General features: G+C 39.3%; 1 protein-coding gene across 3 annotated transcripts in view; it reads right to left on the bottom strand.

Annotated features, from left to right (window-relative positions):
- Positions 1-20,799, bottom strand: part of LRP6 (LDL receptor related protein 6) — a 35,058-nt gene extending 14,259 nt beyond the window's left edge. For all 3 annotated transcript variants that reach the window (XM_021382316.1, XM_021382314.1, XM_021382317.1), the window contains exons 1-2: positions 20,401-20,799; positions 5,991-6,384 (exon numbers count right to left, since the gene is read on the bottom strand). In XM_021382316.1, the coding sequence (XP_021237991.1) occupies positions 5,991-6,384; positions 20,401-20,455 (449 nt within the window). In that variant the 5' untranslated portion in view covers positions 20,456-20,799. The remainder of the gene's footprint in view (positions 1-5,990; positions 6,385-20,400) is intronic.
- Positions 20,800-20,801: the final 2 nt, after the last annotated feature.

Here is a 20,801-nt window from a genome sequence, read left to right as displayed (position 1 = left end):
GTGGGCTAAATCATCTTTGTGAATACGACCATAATAAACCATCAGCAGAGTATCATATTAAATGCCATATTCTCATGTCTCACAGGCACAAGTGCAAATCAAAAGACACTAAGTGGAAAAAAAAAGCCAATGAGCTCACTATTTTGACAAATTCAATAAGGTTTCAAGATACTACTAGTTTATTCACAGAATAGTTGGCAGAAGGCAAACTAAGGCCCAGCCCTCAAGCGACCCAGTCCATAATCTTGTTTTCTAGCCCAAACACTGAACAAAGGAGGTAGGGATGAAAGAGTATTTCCAAACTTGCCTAGAGCTAAAAGCATCTGCAATTTTAAGGTATTTGAGTCTATAAGAATAAGATGAAGATCCTCTACAAATCAACTCTGTACACTCTAGTTTGATTTCTAGCAAGCCAAATCTCTCCCATCTCCTTCCATGAATAGAGAAAACTATGTAAAATGCCTGCAAAGTAAGGAAAACATCCCGATTAATATGTTCCCCTGAGTTCTTGGAAAACCCTGTCAGTAGGATGAGACTAGGCAATCAGTGGCAGCAACATCTAAAACCTGCACAGCAAGATTTACAAGAGAGGCCACTTCTGTTTTACGTACATGAGTTTCTAGTTACCTTCCTTCACCTCCTCCTTCAGAGGAGGCAAAAAGAGAAGAGGAGAATGAAATACATATTTTGAACTGTGCAATGAAGTCACGCCTTCTCAACTGGAGGACAGCATCTCATGCACCTGATCTCTGACAAGCCTTGCAAAGTCTTGCAAAAGAACTGTTCAAAAGTGAACAGACTGTCAATGGTGCTAAAACTAAAAAAAAAAAAAAAAAACTTCAAAATGTTAGCATTCAACACTACTACCATAAGTGAATATTGTCCCATTTTGTTCCCAAAAGCCTAAGACCAAGAGCTAAAAACTGTCCACCTTATGCTTTAGAAGCAGAGAGAGCTGTGGTAGTTCTGGAGAAGCCGGCAAGGTCGTTTCAACTGCCATGCTGGCCTTCTGAAGACTCCATGTGCTGTCAGGCTTTGCAGCACAAACCCAACAGCACCTGCACTAGGATCATCCAATTACCTAGTGACACTGGTGCTGCATTTTAGATCTTTCATGAGTTGCATACAACTCTAGAGCCAAAGCAAGACACTCCTGATGTAACGTCAACAGGACAACCTGTGCACTACTATTTTGCAATCTTTTGAGTTAGCTTCATTATTTTTAAGTCACCAAAATATACACTCTGGTTTCTATAACCTCCTAGCTGTTACCAGAATTTACTTTTCATCTGGTCTTATAAAAAGCCAAACAACAAAAAAAACACCTTAACAGCCTCAATAACCTGACAATAGCATTAATCTGATAAAAAATGCTTACTTAGGGTGAAGATTAAATACACCTTTTATACTGATGTGTCAACACCACAATAGCCCACAGATTTCATACCAGCTTAACACTTTCATATAAGTCCCGTGTAAGACCTCAAAGTTAACTACTTATTGTCACAGGGCAGGCTATACACTAGAAGGAGTGCATTAATCTGCTGCTTGTGAAATATGTTAGTGGCAGCAGAGGAACATCAAAAGGATTTTCAGCCAGATGCAATCTGCTCAAGGGAGAAGCAGCATCAGGCAAGAGAAGGCATGAAGCAAAGCCTCAGTTATTCAATTATTGGAATGTACCTCTAAGATGCTGTTTTAGATAATCAAATAAAACAAATAAAAGCCAGGAGTCTTACAAATAAATTGTGAATTTTTCATTCCTAAAATGTTTTTTTTTTCTACAATATCAAAGACACTATAACTGATATTAGAATCAACCACTTTCATTTCCTTGCTTAGTAACAAATATTACCTGTTCCCATCAATCTTTTTGTTATGATGCACTGATGCAAAGTCTGTATGGCAACTGCAAGAATTTTTTGGGCTTGACGCATTTAGGTGCAAGTTTCCAGATTTCAAAGGAAAAATTAAAAAAAAGCAGATCCATAAAAAGAGAGAAGCATGTATATTCCCTGAAAATGTTTTAGATAAAAAAAATAAGAAAGGTCTGCTGGGGGAGGATTGCACGTTGAATGTGAAGATCTTACCCAACATACAAAGTACTTCATTCCAGAAGTCAAATTCAACTGCCATAAAAAGCATTGTGGCTCTTTGTACTCTTCATTCCATTCATTACCTTAAAAACTTTATAACCTGAAAGCTTTACAAGAGTTGATCAATTAAAGTCAGTCACTTGATTTAAAACAGGTCCTGAAAAGTAAGCAATTAGTCAGCACTTCTAGGAGGCACTTAAAATTCCCTTTTGTGTTGAACAATACATATAGAAGTGAGAAAAAACAGTTTTGATAGTGCTTCCTAAGAAGAAAGCTGATCTAGTTGTCTAACGAGTAATTTGGGGGCAACTTTCATGATGATAATGAAGACTTCTCCCTGAGGACAAAAGGGCTGTAAAGGTTAATAAAATAAGAAAAATAGCAGCACAAATTTACAATACTGCATTTTCAAGCAGTGCTTGCTTGAAAATCTGAATACATATGGCATGTTTTATTTATTTATAAACACACACAGAAGTAGAAAAACCTATTTTCTACTTGGTCTACTTTCATGCAAGCAATTCCTAACATTCTGTCTACCACCTGGTTTTCCCCTGCCAAAAGTCAACAACAAAATGTATGTGTTATTCATAGTTAATGATCTTATTAACAGGGCATTATGTTTACCATTAGTCAGTAAGAAAAAGCTTCAGAAATGACAACAAGGACCCAGAAGCCTTCCTGAAACAGCCCTGAAAATCCTCAATCCGCTTCAAAGAAGGCTGAGGAAGCACTCCAATCCTACATTATCTAAGGTTGCTTCTCTCCCCTGGTACATGCACAATGTTTCATTGACTGTCAAGACAACAAAACGGGAAAAAATAAATTGTACTGTATGAAAAGGAGAAATAAGAAGCTTAGACTTCAAAGCATACACAGAAGATGGTCAGTAAGAAGACTCCAGACATTTTAGATTCTGATGACTTCCTAGACAAAAAATATCTGAGTTAAACGTTAGACCTGGGGGCTGTGTAATACCTATGAACTGACAAGTGTTTTCCATTAGTAAATGTATTAGTTATTGTTAACAGACATGGGAACCAAGTCTGATTTCTACTCTGGTATTTCACAGTTACACATACAACCTCACGCACAATTAACAGATAGTTTGGCAGTGTCAGCAAATGTTATCCACACCAGTTACTCTTTAATATTTCATTATCATTGCTGTAAGCATGGTCTGAAAGAGAACGATCGTGTTCCTCAGAGCTACCACAACACCACTGAGCAGAGACTTTAAGAGAATGACAGCTGAGTATCCAAGAGCACACAACTTGCTGAAAAGATCTACATTTTTCCCTACGCAGGACACTGCCTAGAAAATATACTATCCATAATTGTGTATTTGTGCTAGCTAACACTATTATTAACATTTTATTTCAAAGTAGGCATTGTCCGTATTCAGTAAGATAGATAGATAAATGTATCTATGTGTATCTATAAATAGATATGTATACATATCTCCACATATCTGTGTATCTATACATATCTATACATGTATGTATCTATATGTATCTATATATGTAACCAAGCCCCAAATATATAAGCAGATTCTGGTATTTAATTCAACTGGATCATGAAATATTTTAGATTAACTACATTTGTCAAATGAACTTTAATGAAAAATTGAACTTGTGAGTAATAATCATCTTACTGTAAAATTTGCTGCTAAATAATGTAATTACTTGTAAGACCTCATAAATCTTTATTTGGAATAATCGTCAATTGTGAACAATAGAAGATGGACTAAACTGCAGGAAAATGAAAGGGGTTTTGCCTTCCTAAGTTTCAGATTTTATTAGCTAGCTTTAGCTATTTTTATAGCTTATTCCTTCTACTGTCTGCCAGGCAACAATGTGAGATCAAAATATATTTACAGGGCTAAAAAAAAGTGTAAACATCAGAGGTACATACACGTAAGTTCAGCTTGGTGCTTTAATTATTTAAGAAAAAAATAAAACCCTGTACTGAGGTTACCTTTCCACTGATTTGTCAGAAGTTTGGAGGAAATTCTACAGTGAGACCACACTTATTAAAAGCAGAAATGCTTTCTGCCATAAAGCTGTATACAAGAATTGCAGTTGGTGTTTTTTTTAATCATACAACAGAGTACAGTGAGACAAAGTGGATATATCACTGGATTACCATCCTGTCTCACTAAAACATACCTTTCCAATAACAGCTAACAAACTGACTTCTAAAAAGATTTAGAAGAAAACAAAATCTTTTCCTTCAATTACAGCTTTTTTTTTTTTTAAATAAAAGCAAACAAACAGAAAAACCAAACCACAGTCATTTTTAAATGTGTATGCCTATTGACTTAACAGATCATTAGTATGGAAAAAGAAAAGTTATGAGTTCTCTTTACCTTCGATCTATTTTACTCTTCTCCTTGGAATTTCTCTTTAAGTATTTTGGAAGAGTGCAAGAGTACACGATCACCTAGTTTTGATCACTGAACATATTACCATTTGTATGTGGAAAATACAAATACTCAAAGAGACCAACTGGCTTGACAACAGTGTTATTCATAACTAATAAGAACCACTGTCTCTCTGGTTGCAAGCTAAATCAAAAACATTTTGACTGTGTTTTTCCTCCCTTCTCTCCCAGCTTTGGGATGGTGGGTGGAATGGGCACGAACGTGTTACATCTTTTCTTGTATCCTTAAATGGCCCTAGAATCTGGTAGAACCTGTGCCATCATCATTCTGATTTATAAGTAATAAAGAGATAAGAAAAGAATAAGACCATCCTCTTGATATTTTCAAAGCTAGAAAATATAAATAGTGCAAAGGAAACATTTTTTAATACATTGTCAAAGGCCTGTTGAAACTTGGGAAGAAAATATTCAGGTTATAGCATTCCTACAAAGTTCAGAAGAAATCCTATTGAACAAAAAGACATTTTTCCTTTGTGGAGGAAAGACCCAGACACCTAAGTAACAGATCGCATTATAAAGAAGCTGCAAGCATCTAAAACAGCCCTCATCTTTGTAGAGAAAAAAATGCATTCATTTTTTCCACCCATACACCTGACTGAAAAATTTACTTGAAGAGGCAATACAATAGATTCATTTTCTTGTTAAGGGGAAAAAAAAGGATAGTATATATATCTATAGAAAACACTATCAGAAGATTACACAGTATCAAGAATATCCCTTTAGTCTTTCAAACTCCTGAGCCAGTCACTTCATGACAGATACAGTGGGGAACCTCAAGGTAGCTATTTACAGAGCGTCACCAAAAACACCACTGAATTTAGCATTACTGGCAAACACAGCTCAGCCCCAAGAGCAGAGCAAAAGATGATACTTTAAGTCACATCCAGAGACTGAAATTAGAAGAATCGAACCTGTTCTAGAATGGGCTAATCAAAAACACAGTTTTTCCTAAACAGAAGCTCCCTGTAGAGTGAGAAGAGGAACCTTTCTACAAACTTTGGTTAAATGATAAAACATGTAAAAATACGTCTCAAAACATTAATATAGAGTACTTTTTCCCCCACTGTTTCCATGAAGAATAAATACTAACAGTGAACAAAGGCCTCCAGCTTGACACTGTAGTGAGACACAAGTAATCTGCTTGAAAAAGTCATCAAGCCAGACATCTGTTTTCACCTTAGAACTTCCACATTTATGTTCATCATCCTCACTACTGCCAAAATAAGTTTCCTCTAGTACTCTTTTTGAACATCAGATGACTTCAAGTTGTTCACCGGGATGAATATAATCTCAGAAGTGCAAATTATTTTCAAACTAATAGAGAAAAAAATAATGCAAAATGGATTCTAATAATTTCAGCAACAGTACCACCAGTTATTTAAAATCATTCTGCACACAAGTAGCAGCAAAAACTTTTGTTTTTGTAAACATTTCATTTTAACAAAGACTTACCCTCTTGCAGGATCTAAGGCAATTGCTCTGGGTTGATCCAGTTCTTGCCAAAATAAAACTTTTCTCAATGACCCATCTAAATTAGAAACTTCAATCCGATTTGTTTCAGAATCTGTCCAATATAATTTCTCTCCCAGCCAGTCACATGCCAGCCCATCAGGTGACAAAAGTCCAGAAACGACCACGTTTTGTACACTCCCAGATTTATTGAATTCTGTTCGTTTAATGGCTTCTTCACTCACGTCACTCCAGTATATCAACCCCTTTACGAACACAAAGTCCACTGCCGCTGCATCCTCCAGGCCACCCACGATTACTGTGGCATTCTCCTTCCCACTGGCAGCATCCACCAGCCTCAGGTCACGGCGGTTTGCATACAGCAACAGCGGAGCAGCTTGAAGTGGGAGAAATAAGGGGTGGGGGGACAGATAGACACGTTAACAACACTCCCATGAAGGACAGCTTATGGCCCGATGTACCATTGTAGTGAAACTAGCAGTTCAAGGGGGGTGGGGGAAAGAAAAAAAAAAAGAGGGGGGAGACATTTTGAAGTTAACTGAAAAGCACAGACTCCAAGCCTTTCAACAGTACAACTCAAGATGGTAACTTTGTAATGCACAGCTCATTATTCTAGGCGCTGTGCTATTAAAATTAGATTAAAGGAGAAGGCAGAGAACAAAGAAAATGGAGGTTTGAAGTGCTGAAATGACACTACTCTGCAAAGGAGGGTGCTTAAATAAGAATATGAAAGATGAAGCTACAGTAGCTTTACAAGCACTCAGCACTTGCCCATCAGAGCAAAGATTCAATATTTTTTGTCTAGAATTTGCTAATATATACCCCACAAGCTTCAATAAAAATACAACTTATGTCAAGCCACCAAAGACATCTGTGTGTTAATACTCTAAAATTATATATCTTAGGTATTTTACATACGATATACAAAATATCCAGTGAGTGTGCAGCATGAGAGAAATGATGTTTTTGAGCATCAATGGTGATATGAAGAGGTAGGTAGAAAAATACACCTATTGAAACAGACTATGGCAAGTACTTTAGAACTCAGCTCTACCACTCTTACTTGCTTCCTGCATCAGTTTGTGTGGTCCGTACATTTTTCATATACAATACCAAACAACGATTAATGGAAAGAAGTAACTATGAAAAAGGTCCATTTTTTAAAAGTAACATACTCTTTTAATTAAGTATGTCCTTAACCACATGCTATAACATTATGAAAATTCCACTCATTCCTACTTGAACAAAAGGTGAAGTAAAATACAGAGTTTTTATCACTATCAGTAAGCATACCTACCTTTCCCTACATTTACCCAGTCACTGTAGCAGCAGAGCCATACAGCAGTAACTAGGCACACACTGCAGTTGGCATGTTGTTTGCTTGTCTGGCTGTCACTACCCAAATTTAACAAAAATCCTCCAGATTAATTCATCAGTATAGGTAGGCATTTAAAATTCCTAGAAAGATGCATGTCCTAACAGAAAGGCCTGCATTTATATATGTGCACAACCAAATGTCAAATGCTACATTGCCAGAGCAGATACAGATCTTGGATGAGAAACTCACAACGAAATTAGAAATACTAATGTCTAACAAATGCGCACTTAATAAAACTCAAAAGTTAGTTTCCAAGATCAGACTATTACCCTCATTGCCACAAAACTGTTTATCAAAGACACTGCCACTTGTACTGGGAGTAGCTGAGTCAACTTAAAAGTTCCTTCATCTACCTACAACTACAAAAATCACACAAACGCTGCTACATGTTTGGAAGCTATTTTCTTTCTTTTTCTCCTTTTTGAAAACTCAACTGTTCAAGCTGTCTGCCTAGATTTAGAAACATTGAGTATACATTGATTCATGCCAAATTTTAGAAGCTTCAGATAGAAAGCTACCTGAATAGCTCGAGGGAGGAGATTTTTGTTTTTAAGAATATTAAATTTGTATTCCCTCCTCCAGAAAGCAAGTTTTTATCGTGCAGCAAAATACTCAGTTTAAAGATTATATATCCATGGAGAAGGAGTAGACATCTTCAAAAGAGCAGAGTGTTTATTACCTTACTTTTCTAACACCTTCCCTTCCTTGCTTAATTTCCCATCCCCTAAAGATTGAAAGCAAATCACTTTAGTTTTCTTAAATGTAGGCTGCTTACAAAGACTGCATTTTCAGAGAAAATACAAACAAACAAAAAACACTATTCAGTAAATTTAAAGTGGTAAAAAACAGATATGCAATATAACCATCTACTTTTTAAACCTTGCATACAACTGTAACTTGAAAATAGACAGCTCAGTGTCACCCAGGGCACCACAGTACTGTGTGCAGCCAACTGGCAGAGCTTGCTCTAATAAGACAGCATGCCCAGCATTTGGAAAAAAGGTAAATCCACACACAAATGAGTACAGGTTCCATTACTATGTACAACACAGAGCAAGAGTCTCCATGCACACAGCATGCAATGAATTGGAACACCAGGCATGTCAAGTGTAATCACTGAGGCCTGAAGGCACTGCTAAGACTAACACAGCTGCCTTGCATAGGTTATTCACTCCTTGCTGGTGTTCAGAGCTGGCTGAGGAGCAGCCGGAGAAAATGCCCTTTTCATGAATGATAGCAGTGATTTGAATGACAGCTCAGAGGAAGCACAGCTACATATCAGATGAGCAGCTTCATGTAGATTGATTCAAAGCCACAACTTATAGCACATTCCACAGGGCTGGCAGATGAGGATATTAAGCTTTCCAATTTGTTGCGACATTCAGGAATGAAGTATGTATCACCAAAGTAATAAAAAACAGGTTTGTTCCCCCACTCTCTCCAATCCTTCCTAGGAAATTGGAAGGCTCCAATATCCCATAAAATCTAATTTTTGAAGTTGGCAGCATTAGTACCAAGTATCATTCTCTGCTATTTACTTGACTCAAACAGCAACGTCAAAGCAAGAACTACTGCAGAAGATTCCATCCTGCTCCATGTAACTCAGTCTAAATGAAGTACAGGACCCAGGGATGCTTTCTTGAATAACAGTTAGGAACTACACTAATAACCTAAGGGAAGAAATCCAAGAGAAACTCCTTTCAAAGCAAGGCAACTATTTTACAGTTTAAGCTATGATGGGGTATACATACAATTCAAATTTACCTCTTTTTCTTTTAAAATAAGTCTTCTAATACATTTCTATTTTCCTTTCTATATATATCATAAATATGCATTTTAATTGCATCAAACTATAAGATGTTGAAAAGAAGCACTTACACTCTCTTAAAGGAAAAGGAAAAACATCTTAGAAATCAGCAACATAAACCATAGTGAAAGTTACCATATTATCTACCACCTGAGAGGTCTGTGTGCAGTTTATTCGTCTAATTAGAGAAAAGTACCCAGAATTTCAAAATAGCTTTTTTTTTCTTTGTATCAGCCAGCAAGAACAAATGTTTGCTCAGAGACCATGAAAAGTTACATGTGAACGACAACAAAAATTGTGGCTTAAAAATACCACAGCCCATTGGATGCAAAGTGGTGAACCAATACAAAAAAAAAAATTTTTACAGATAAAAACATTTCACTTTCTTTTTTCCCAATTAGGAGGCAATTTTAGGCTGTCAGAATTTGTCATACTTGTCCAGTTGCCTGTTCCACAAGTTCCTGCTCACTCCTTTTCTACTTTCAGTGATCCATGACACCTCTGGGTGTCACGAGGTCAGTGTTACTTTCAACAGGCTCATTCTCTTCTACCCATGAGAATTTAGCCTGGTTAGAGCAATTAACATCACCTTATTTTCCCCAATCCCTTCTTAACGCATTTCCAAACCTCAGCAATGCTGTTCTACTTCCTCACACAGCTACAGGCCCACTCCCAAGCTAATTTAATAAGTCAGCAAAACATTCGTCTTGGTTAGTGAGTTGAATCAGCTTAGAAGAGGTTCAGCAAACTCAGAAGTGAACATGAGGCAAGCAACAGGGTACTGGAAAGGGAACAGTTCCCCTCTCCCACTGGCGGCTCTGCTCCAGACGGGACAGCAGCCACAGCCTTCTCCTCAGCTGCATTTCTCATTGTAGGTTTTCAGCCTCCCTTCTGCATTGGCACTAGCACTCAGACAACAGCACAGCAAGATAATGCAGGGAGCTAAAATAGCAGAAAGCCACCTTACTCCTCCTCATCTTCCAAAAAGTAGTTTTTAGCCAGTTATCAGCTGGAACAAAATCAGATAAGTGTAAATGCTAGTACAACAGGGCGAGGCAGGACAACATCATTTTTCAAATTAGCTGAACCAGTTGTCTGTGAACTTCCAGTTCAGGAACAGGACCTTCCAGACTAGAGGTGTCCACTGTAGTTTGTGGCAACCTCCACCAGGATCCCAGCATGGCCAGTCATTACTGGACAAATGTTCACATATGGAAAGAAGTATCCAGGCAGGAAGGCACTGCTAATAATTGTAACATTGGAAGAAGATGTCTTCAAACTGGAAAGACAAAAATCCCTCTCTTACACGTGTTGGGAAAGAAGTCTGAGCACTTGGAGGTACTTAACACTGCCAAGTTCACTGAGATGAGGACAGCAAGCATGACAACTGGAAAAGAGGAGACAGAGGTGAAACACACCAAACAGACATGCGCTTTCCTGGATGAGGCACAGGAAGCACAAGGAATTTGCCAGACACCTTGATGGAAAAAAACATGCACCCATAACCAGACCACACAGGAAAGAAAAGCAAGGAAACAGGTACAGATAACCAGCAAAGATTATTAGCTGAAACCTCCTAAAATCCATTATGTACAGAAAACTTTTTGTATGTACTACAATCCTCTCCTTTCCCAAGATGTCCACAGATAGCCAATGAAAGAACATAAGACAAATTCTCTTGGAGGTGAGCATTTAGGTACAGCCTCCCTTTACTTCCCAGGTTTCAAGTTTCTTCATTACTGCTTACACTTAGCAATTCTGTATATTTGGTTTCTGTGAATGTCCAAGTTCTGCTGCTCAGCCTGGAGAAAGAAGGAAAAGGTTTTGTGAGTTTTGACTTCTGGGTCTTACTCCTCATGTAGGAGCAGAAGTAGAGTTGTAAAGAAACATATACAGTGATGACTTATATTTTCAAACAAACAAGAAATCTCCAGGTAATACATAGGAATTTCAGCACTGCAAGTACCAGCATTTTGCACCAAATGCTCCATCACAACAGTTGCACCAATTTAACCCACACAACTCCTTTTACACAGGTTAAGTAACTGACTTAACAGTAGCTCCTATTCTATGTTCACTGTGAATGGAGCACTCTCTTCTGTCTGAACCTCTCTATTCTCGCAAACATACCTGCAAGATGCTGCAGGCAACCAGACTTTAGTAAGTTAACCTGAGGCAGCCTACGCTTGTTGGAGCAGTCCTCTTCGCTTTAGAATGCGAAATATGCTTTAGGTCTTCTAAAGCCATCCAATGACTGTCCAGGTGACAATGCCAAAGGTCAGAGGAACAGTCAGGCTTGCCAGTGAATGAGAAGAGTGAAAACACCAGTACAAAAGCAGACACCAAACTGCAGCAATTGCACTTGGATTCTGTATCAGGTCTCTACTGTTAGTTTTGTAGGACTCTGGACAGACAGGAGCTGTTGAGACCAAGGCATCCATGCAAGGTTTGCTGGTACAAGGGCAGTAAGTAATCCTTTAACCTGCTTTACAATGGGGAAAAAACTCCTTACCAAAGAATCAGAAGAATGTGGGAGATAAGAGAATGAGAGGAAAAAAAGCAGAGGGAAGGACAGAAACACCACGTCCAGGTATACAAAGCCAGCAGACTTGGCATAGTACAGCAAAAGCACACACAAGTGAAGTAATGAACTCCAGCATATCAAACGTAAATAACTTTTGGAATGGCAGGCATCACCCATGAAATACCTTGTTGGCAATAAACTCGGCAGCTGATGATTTCCAAGTTATCAGAGTCGCGGTGTTTAGTAGTGCACTCACATTGACTGTCCGTCTCAGGAAGGGTAAGGTGTCTTGGCTCATCTTCCCATAACAGTCACTGTCCTACTCTGAACCACTGCAATCCCATGGGGATAAAAGACTGGCAGTTGATGCATTCATAACTTAATATGATGAATTTGTCTTGCTGACAACAGCCTAGGATGATCATAGAGCTATGGTCCCTGGCCAGGCCTTTGCTTGCAGCCACATATAAAGCCATGAACTTCTACTGATTTTAAAGAGGAGACTCAAAGTGGCAAGCAAATAAAGGTGATACGACAGCAGCACAGCGCACTTTCCTTGGACTACAGAAGACTCCAGAAAGGAGAAAGGTTCATAGAGATGTGTGACCATGTAGCACCACAATCCACGTTAACATTTGAAGAACCTCATCATTACGCTTTCCATTTCCTCAAGCATCCTCATAACCTCCCTTTGCCACTCTTCCAGTTTCTCTAACAGTTGTCAGAACAACACATCACGCTGAAGAAGTAAACTTCCCTAGTTTACTGGGAACACATCAATACAAACTGTTTAATGAAAAAGTAAACCCACACATACACTGCTGCAAAGCATCTCCTGCTTGCAAGGTATGTTTCTGCACGCACCTTTGCTCATGCAGAAAAAATAAATCTTATTTTGCCACACTCTTAACAATTAGAGCCCCACATCTGAACAGGGATAATATTTTGCAGTTCAAACTTGAAGCTATATGATGACAAATAAAATGAACAGGAAATACTGAAATAAAATACTATCCTTCACACCTTCTGGCATCATCATTTCCTACGGAGCTTCTAACAGTAAGAAAATAATCACGAAGCTGTATCAAATTGCTCCTGATGCTCTTGAAAGGCTGTGATTCATTTAAGACTCTCCACTGAATCAGAGCACAGAGTCACTATGCAGTGATCGTAACAGAGGCAGTCCATTTCCCAGCACCAAGGGAGGCTAAGGGCCATAGTACATGCCTGGAATACCTACCAGGCTGATGGGAATACTCCAAAGCCTGCTGCTAGCCTGGAATGATTGCAATTCATGGGGCTGTCCAGCCTGGGCAGCACAGCTGTCTGGGAATACACATCCAGCTGAGAGCAGCCTGGGAGCACTGGAGGTCTCACCCAGATTGCTAACAGCTCCTATAGAGATAAAAACCCACACACTGAACAGCACCACCAGTCTACCTTTTCCACACCGACACAAAGTTCACAGTCATTGAGCTTCCCTTAGATGACTTTGTCAGTGATTTATCCCAGCCAGCATGCCTGGACTATATAGTGTTTGTCTTAGTATTTCCTGAAGCATGTTTCATCAGGTTAAAAAAATTAAAACAAAATACTCCTTAATTTTTTGTTTTTTAAAAGATTTTTGAAGCGCTATTGGAAAGCTGCTGTGAACCATGCACTTTATTTAGCAGAGAAGATCCCAACGGGAGGTCTGAATGACCAACCAAATAGAAAAGTTGCCAGCACTACTAAGTGCAGTGCAAGAGTAAGCAGCATCTCTCAGCTGTGCCACAAATGTGCAACTGATGGAAGAGGGGAGGCAGCATCACTGCCTCATAGGTTTTTCACATTGTCATTGCCACTTCTTTGCAACTTTTCATCAAAAAGCAGATCTGCTATTTGGTGATACTTCGGGGTATGCTTCCCTGCTCAAGTTTGTTGAACAGCAGCTCTATCAGTGCCTCTGACATAACAAATACAGAGAATAAACAAAAATAATAAAAAAAAAAATCTATCAGCCCTACTATCAAGATGGTTTTTGTCCATATGAGTCAACAGATCTTATATTCACACAGATACAATTCAATACAAAACAGCATGAAAAATTTTGCAAAAATTGGACGGATACACACTGAAATGGAAAATAGATGTAGAAGAAAATTGAAACGAAGTACTTGCAGTACAAGCTCAAATTTAAAACTTCCACCTGCCAAAAGGAATTCAAACCAAACGAGCATTTTAAACAGTCTTAAGACCATATCAGTTTTACTACAGACTATTAAATAACAATCCCAGTTCAAATAGTTAACAACTATTTTGTAAAGAGCAAGGAAAGATGTACATATACTTCCAGGACTTTGAAAATAATTGCACTTTTCTTTTTGTCTTTTGAAACACAGTTGGATCTGCATGATTTTTATTCATTTTTTAAACTCTCAGAAACACTCATGTCTCAGAATGCTTTATGTCAAATCTTCAACAAGACTTGCATTAGAAAATTAGAAAAGTATATGTAGACAAACAGGTCACTGTTTGAAAAACATGAATGGTCTGGTTTATTTCATATTGAATGTAACTTAATTCTGGCTTAATTCTGGTAATCCAAAAAGGGGGGAAAAAAACAACAAGAATCCATAAACACACAAACGCAAAGAACAACAACAACAATTATGAACATTAACAATTATTCTTTACCCTATAGATAAAGGTGAGACTCAATTAAGTTTCTGAATTACTAGAACAGCAATGCATTTTCCAAATGGACATAACAAGAATCATTACAAGATTTACAAATTATTTTATCCTACTTTTTCATTGTTCCTAGTATTTCTACTCTATTAACATTTGTGTGGGACAGAGGATTCTTCAATTTCAGAAGTGTTAACATAGCATTAGTGTTACTTAAAACGAGTACAAGCAAAAATTCTATTCACTGCATTGATAGAATAATAATCAAAGGAAATCTTGGGAATCTATCTGAAATTCTAAGTCACATTCCACATGCCCTTAACTTCCTGAATTCAAGCAAACACATCTGTCACATACTAGAACTGTTTGACAACAGATAGAGGAGAATGCTTATTATTGAGCTATTTTGGAGATATAAACATTTAAAAAACAACAAAAAAGTGTTTTTCCTGTAGGAATGGATCAAGTAAAAAAAAAAAAGCAAGAGAAAGGAGAAAATTATATTACAATATCAGAGAATGAAAACAAATGATTTTTGATAAAGCAAAATGATATAGTTAGTTGATTAAGATTTTTCTGTCTCAGATACGATTACTACTCAAATCCAATATCGAGAGCTCACACATGGCCCTTATAAGCAGAATTAAAACTATAATCCCATTTCTGCCACATTTATTATATCATGAGGGAGTAGTTCTATTTAGGTAATGTGATCCTGTAACATGATACCGAAAAAATCTGCATGAACGTTGCCATTTTCCATGTCTGTTTATATTTAAAACATTTTCTTATTGCTCTATTCATATAAATAATGAAGCTCAAAAACATTCCATCTTCTTAAGCTGATTTCTCCAGATTTTGTAACAGTTCGCAAAGGAAACAAAATATTACTAATCCATAGAACATCTTAAGCTACGCTTTGAGTAGTATGTTCTTAAAAGTAGACTGTAAATCAAATGGGAAAAGGTAATACAGTATTCACATCGTATTTGTAGGTCAGTAGATTTGACTCCATTTCAAAACAGGTAGACGACTGTGCCAACTGCTTTGAAATAGAAAGGTCTGTAGCACAATAGTCAGGAGGAGACAAAGAAAACCCTATTTTCATAGCCATAGCGCAGGGAAAAAAAAAAAAAAGAAGAAACAACAAGAAGTTCACTTCTGCTTGCAAACACCATAACACTGCAGTTAGAATTCTGTCCATGCAGAGCAAACATGGAGCCTAATCACACTGTGAATCTCTTTCCATGTGTATTTATAAACTGTAAGAATACCTACATACCTCTCTGTAAGTCTCTCTGTTGACTTGGCTACCAAATAAAAATAGGAAAAAGTTGTTAAATGTTTCAGGTCAATAGCGAGCATTTACATACAGTCCATTAGAGACACAACACAATGACTTCTCCTTCCTAGCCTTGGATAATTACTGCAAAAGAATCATGCAGCTTCTTTGTTTACAGTACAGAAATGCTCTGAGGTGTTAAACTCTGAAACTACACAAGCCAGGTGTAAGTTGGTTAAGTCAAGGTTATTAAAGGGGAATTAATTTCTTTCACCTAATAAAGAGAGGCATTAGCACTCCCCCTGGTAAGAGTCCTAACTACAGTTGCTCATCTCACAAGTGTAAAAACTGCAAATTCATCACTTCCACAAGCCAGCAAGCCACACTGTTCAGATTCAATGGCTCATCTCTCATGCAATCAATGCCAGCTCCTTTGTATGGCCACACTTGACCGTTCCTGAAGTCCCAGAAGTGGCTGCATCCACTCTCCTCACATCTTTCTGAGCAGTTTATGCCACTTGGTGTAAATCTACCTGTGGAACATTTCTTACCAAGAAAAACTGTGTTTAACAGGCAACAGTTCCTTTCAAGGTACAAATGGCCCACCATGCATCATCAAAGAAGTGGGTGTCAGCACAGAGTTTCACCATCCACATACATTTTACGAACTAAGCCTGTCTCAGGTGAGCTTGCAGATGAGCGAGGGATCCCTAGCAGCAGATCAGGCACACAGGTCTGACAGAGCAGCTGGGAAGTAGCAGTATGCAACAAAGCTCCAGGAAAAACTGCATCTCTGGTGTCAACAACAGCACATACCCCTCTCTGTAGTACAAGGATGTGGACTTTTTTCAGAAGCCACCAGCAGAGCAACTCAAGCAGTTAGTATTTCATAGGAAATTAATGAGGTTAAATATGCTGAGGACAAAGAATACAGTGTCTGAATCTGAAGACTGGCTGCCAGAAGAGATGAACGGTGACAGATCAGAAGCTGAGAGCTGTTTCTCTCTGTTTTCTTTCCCTACCCCATTTCCTCAGAAGGAAAAATACTATCTGTGCTCTACTTGATTTTAATTAGAAAGTAAATCCCATAATATATGCACTGTTGCTGATATTCTGAAGCTAGCATTTTTGACATGTGACATCATCACAAAGGTAGTTACATATGTCCAAAGGAATCAGATTTCTCCAGATCCCAAAGGCAGTTTAAAATGTTCCTATGCTCCAGTTCCTGACCTATCTTTCTCCAAAAATATCTCTACCCATTCTACAACTTCCACACAAATTCCCCTATTATCTAGAACTCAAATGCAGATGTAACCCATTCACAAGGGGAAAAAGGAAACTTGATTAATGATCCTTTAGCCAGTGTTTCTGAGAAATGCAAACAAAAAAATTGACCCAAATATCTGTACAGAACTCCCACTAAAGGACACAAGAAGCCCATCATCTTTACACAACTATGACTAGATCCACATACCCAGAACTTCCTCATATATTTAGCACACCTTGCCATAAACACTTCTTCCTGTCCTAATCTTTCTGTTAAAAAAATAAGAATAAAGTTAAAGCAGTCTGATGAGAGCAAGCAGAGAGACACAATGCAAGAACTATTAAAGCCATGCCGGATATTTTGTAATATCTTAGATCACACTAATTTTAGAATGTTCTACAGAGAGATGAAAGAAGAAATTGCATTGGAAATCACAGCAGAAAAATTTGCACTGATTTCTAAGGAATCACACAATGGAAAACATGACCAGAAAATGGTCAATTCAAGTTTGGGTAGAGAAACACATCATGATGAATATGTAAAAAAACACACATTTCCCAGTCTTACTGTCAAAATTTAAGTATTTTATTAGTCCTAGGTTTGGAGACCCTATGCTTCATCACCAGCCTGACTGCTTCAGAAGTAAAAAGACTTGTTCCATTTACTGACTTTTGGGAGAAAAATACCTCCAGTCAGCTCAGCAAGTCCTGAACATTAAGCTCTTCTAAACTATGTCCAAATGAGTCTATCTAAAAAGATACAAAAAAGCAAAGATGTTCTGCTTATCAAAAGGAAGTTATTCATAACAACAGATTCAAGCACTCTTCTGAATGCTTAAAGGGAAAGAAGGGGCTTTAAAATGCCCAATACCAAACAGACATTTTCAATTCTTCACTAACTGATTGGTTAATCAGCACAAAAGTCTGCAACATCCACTGTAGTCCGCACAAACATCACTGATAAGATCTCTATTCAAACAAGAGCTTTATGCACTTTATGCACAATCAGGTTTTTTTTTTAAAAAAAAAAAAAAACAGCAATTGCTTGATGACTAGAGATATTTCTGGGACAAAAGCAAGCCAAGAATACTTGGGAAGGTAGAACTACCTCTTTAACACTTTTTAAAAAATTGAAACCTGTTTCACACTTATCTCTAGTTCCCTGACAGATGTGATGCCACTGCTGCTGCCTCTTTGTAACTGCTAGTTACCTAACAAGAGCTTGACTGGTTTCACAGCTGCCACTAAGAGCACACAAAGTGACCAGACACCATGTCTTACTCACTTGTCTGTCCATATCCTAGGGGACCAGCTTCAGGAAACACTGCTAATGTTCAGAGTCCCCCAGATCAAACCAAAGGCCAAGAGAGGAGCTCAAAGGCTGGGCTGGTGAGACTCTGAGTAGGTTCCAGTATGGCATGAAGGAAAAACAAGAAAAAAAAAAAACATGCACACAAACCTCTGCAGCCAGCTTTTGTGACATCAGCTCATCTCTTACAAATCTAAATAGCTGCCTTGGAAAAGTCAATATGGTCTGCTTATCATAGTTCTCAGATTACTCTAATGGTCCATTACTTCTCCAAGTCCTTACTACTTTATAAGGCACTGCACTTCCAGGCTACCAGTTCTGCCCCCTTCCAGACTGGTAAGCCAGTTTTCTTGCACTAGTAAACACAGTTCAGTTGTAAACCTCTGTCCATTTCTGTTGTGTTTTTGTTGTTGTTAAATCAGTAAGAACAGGGAGGCAAGCTCTCAAAGCAGAGGATGCTGCAATTCACATAGTATTTTCCAGGTTCCAATCTCCAATGCTGTTGACTTAGCACCCCTCATAGCATCAAATTTGCAAACCAAGTAGTGAATGTCATAACTTCAACCCCACTTTCATGTATAAACTTATTCATACTCATGCTAGCACTGTCTCCGCCTCATTAAAGAACGGCTGACCCCTCTTATGAACTCAACACACCTTATTCAAACCAATTCTGCCTGTGTATATGTTGTTTGTAAGGAGGATGCATGCATTAAAATTTGATTTTTGTTTCTTCAGAGTTCAGCTGTCGCTGCTGTTATATCATCCTTAAGTAACATTTAAGGAAATTACCATCATGTCACAAATAGAAGATTATGAATTTAGGTAGAAGATCAAACAGCAGGAATGTGTGAACACAGAAGAAAGAGAAATATCGTTTGGATAAGAAAGTCCTTGGTAATAGATAAAGATGACAGATGTAAAGAAATGACAGTCTAAATAGATTACAAACTGAATGTTTCTTCAAAGTTTATTATTAAGCATCACTGGGTATGCAAAGAAGTGCTGTAGGACACATCACTATTTTGAAATTCATTTGAAGAAGTGACTCTCACAGCGCTGATATCATGCAATACTACGCACCCCAGTGGTGCTGTCATTTGAATTAAATTGCAATTGAGAACCAAATGAATAGTTTATTAAGAACAGGTATGGTCATTACATAATATAACTAATCAGGAAACAATTCCTCTCCATGCTCTGGATCCAGCCTTTCTTTTGAAAACTTAAGTTTTGCTGTTCCAATTGGAAGCAAACTGTAACAAAGTCCACTTAAATAAGTATACTTGTATCCTTGCAAACAGGATACAATATGGCAAACAGATGCATAGGGGAAAAAAAAAAGAAAGGAAGGGGGTACAGAAGAATGGAAAATTTTTGTTTTGCAGGGTACCGAGCAACTGGCTACTGAGCAGTTCCTTCAGCTTGAAACACCTTTACTCCATCTTTCGGGGAAAGCCATAAACGTTGAAAACAGAGTAATTTTCTATATCAAAATGTAGCTGACTTAGTATTAGTTATTAACCTCTTCCATCATCGAGTATAGAAAAAGATGAGAAAACAGCAAGATGATGGATGCAAACATCACAGGTGATTTCTTCCCAAGAAGAGCAAACAGAGAAACCAACACAGGAGTTAAGTTTATAACACCCAGAGAAATCCAGTTTTCACGCCGAGACAGAAATGCTCCAGAAACAGAAATCACGGGGGGGGGGGGGGAGGGGGGAGCAGAACCCAGGTGTCCTAGGGAACTGGTAACAGCCCCTTGGCCAGGCACCGAGGGCCGACCTGGAGCCACCCGGCAGCGGGAACCCAACTTCTCGAGAAAGCCCTGAAACGCCGGGGCAAAGAAGACAAGGAAACAAGAAGGGAAAAGGAACGGCTCCGGTGCGGACAGGGAGAGCGGCGAGGCGAGGCGAGACACTCGCGCCTCAGTCGCGCTGCCGCCGGCAGGGCCGGGGCTGCGGAGGGATCTGGGGGCTGTTTTGCTCTCTTCTTATTAAAAAGCCAAACTTGAAGGCAGCAACAATGGGCTGGCCCCGCCGGCAAGCAGGCCGCTCCCCTCCCGCCCGGGCAAACATGGCCCCTCGCAGCACGGCCGTCAACTTTTCGCCGCTGCTGCCTCCGCCTCCTCCTCCCGCCCCCCAGCTCACCTCGCATCAGGGAACAAAAACTGCAGGCAAGCAGGCTGCGCAGGACGGCCCCCATCTTCCCTCGCTCCGCGCTCTCACCGGCGGGGCGGCGGCGAGGAGCAGTGTCTCCGCTGCCACTTCATGCTGCCAGGCGGGTGGGGAGGTGGGGAGGAGGGCCGGGCAGCGGCGAAGGACGGCCGCCGAGCCCCCCCTAGCAGGCCGCTGGCCCCGCCGCGCCGCAGCGGCACCGAGCGCTCCCCTGCATGCCGGCCTCCGCGCCGCCGCCGCGGCCGCTCGCCATCCGATCTCTGCTCGCTCACCCGGCCTCCGCCGGGCGCGCACAGGCGCAGGAATACAGTCCTCCTCCTCCTCAACCCTGCCCGGCCTGGCCCCCACCCCGCCCCGCGCCGCGCCCGCCCGAC

This window comes from Numida meleagris, unplaced genomic scaffold (genome assembly GCF_002078875.1).
Source record: "Numida meleagris isolate 19003 breed g44 Domestic line unplaced genomic scaffold, NumMel1.0 unplaced_Scaffold208, whole genome shotgun sequence".
Taxonomy (NCBI): Eukaryota; Metazoa; Chordata; class Aves; order Galliformes; family Numididae; genus Numida; species Numida meleagris.
The sequence above is the reverse complement of the archived record's forward strand: the minus strand, read 5'-3'. Positions and strand labels throughout refer to the sequence as shown.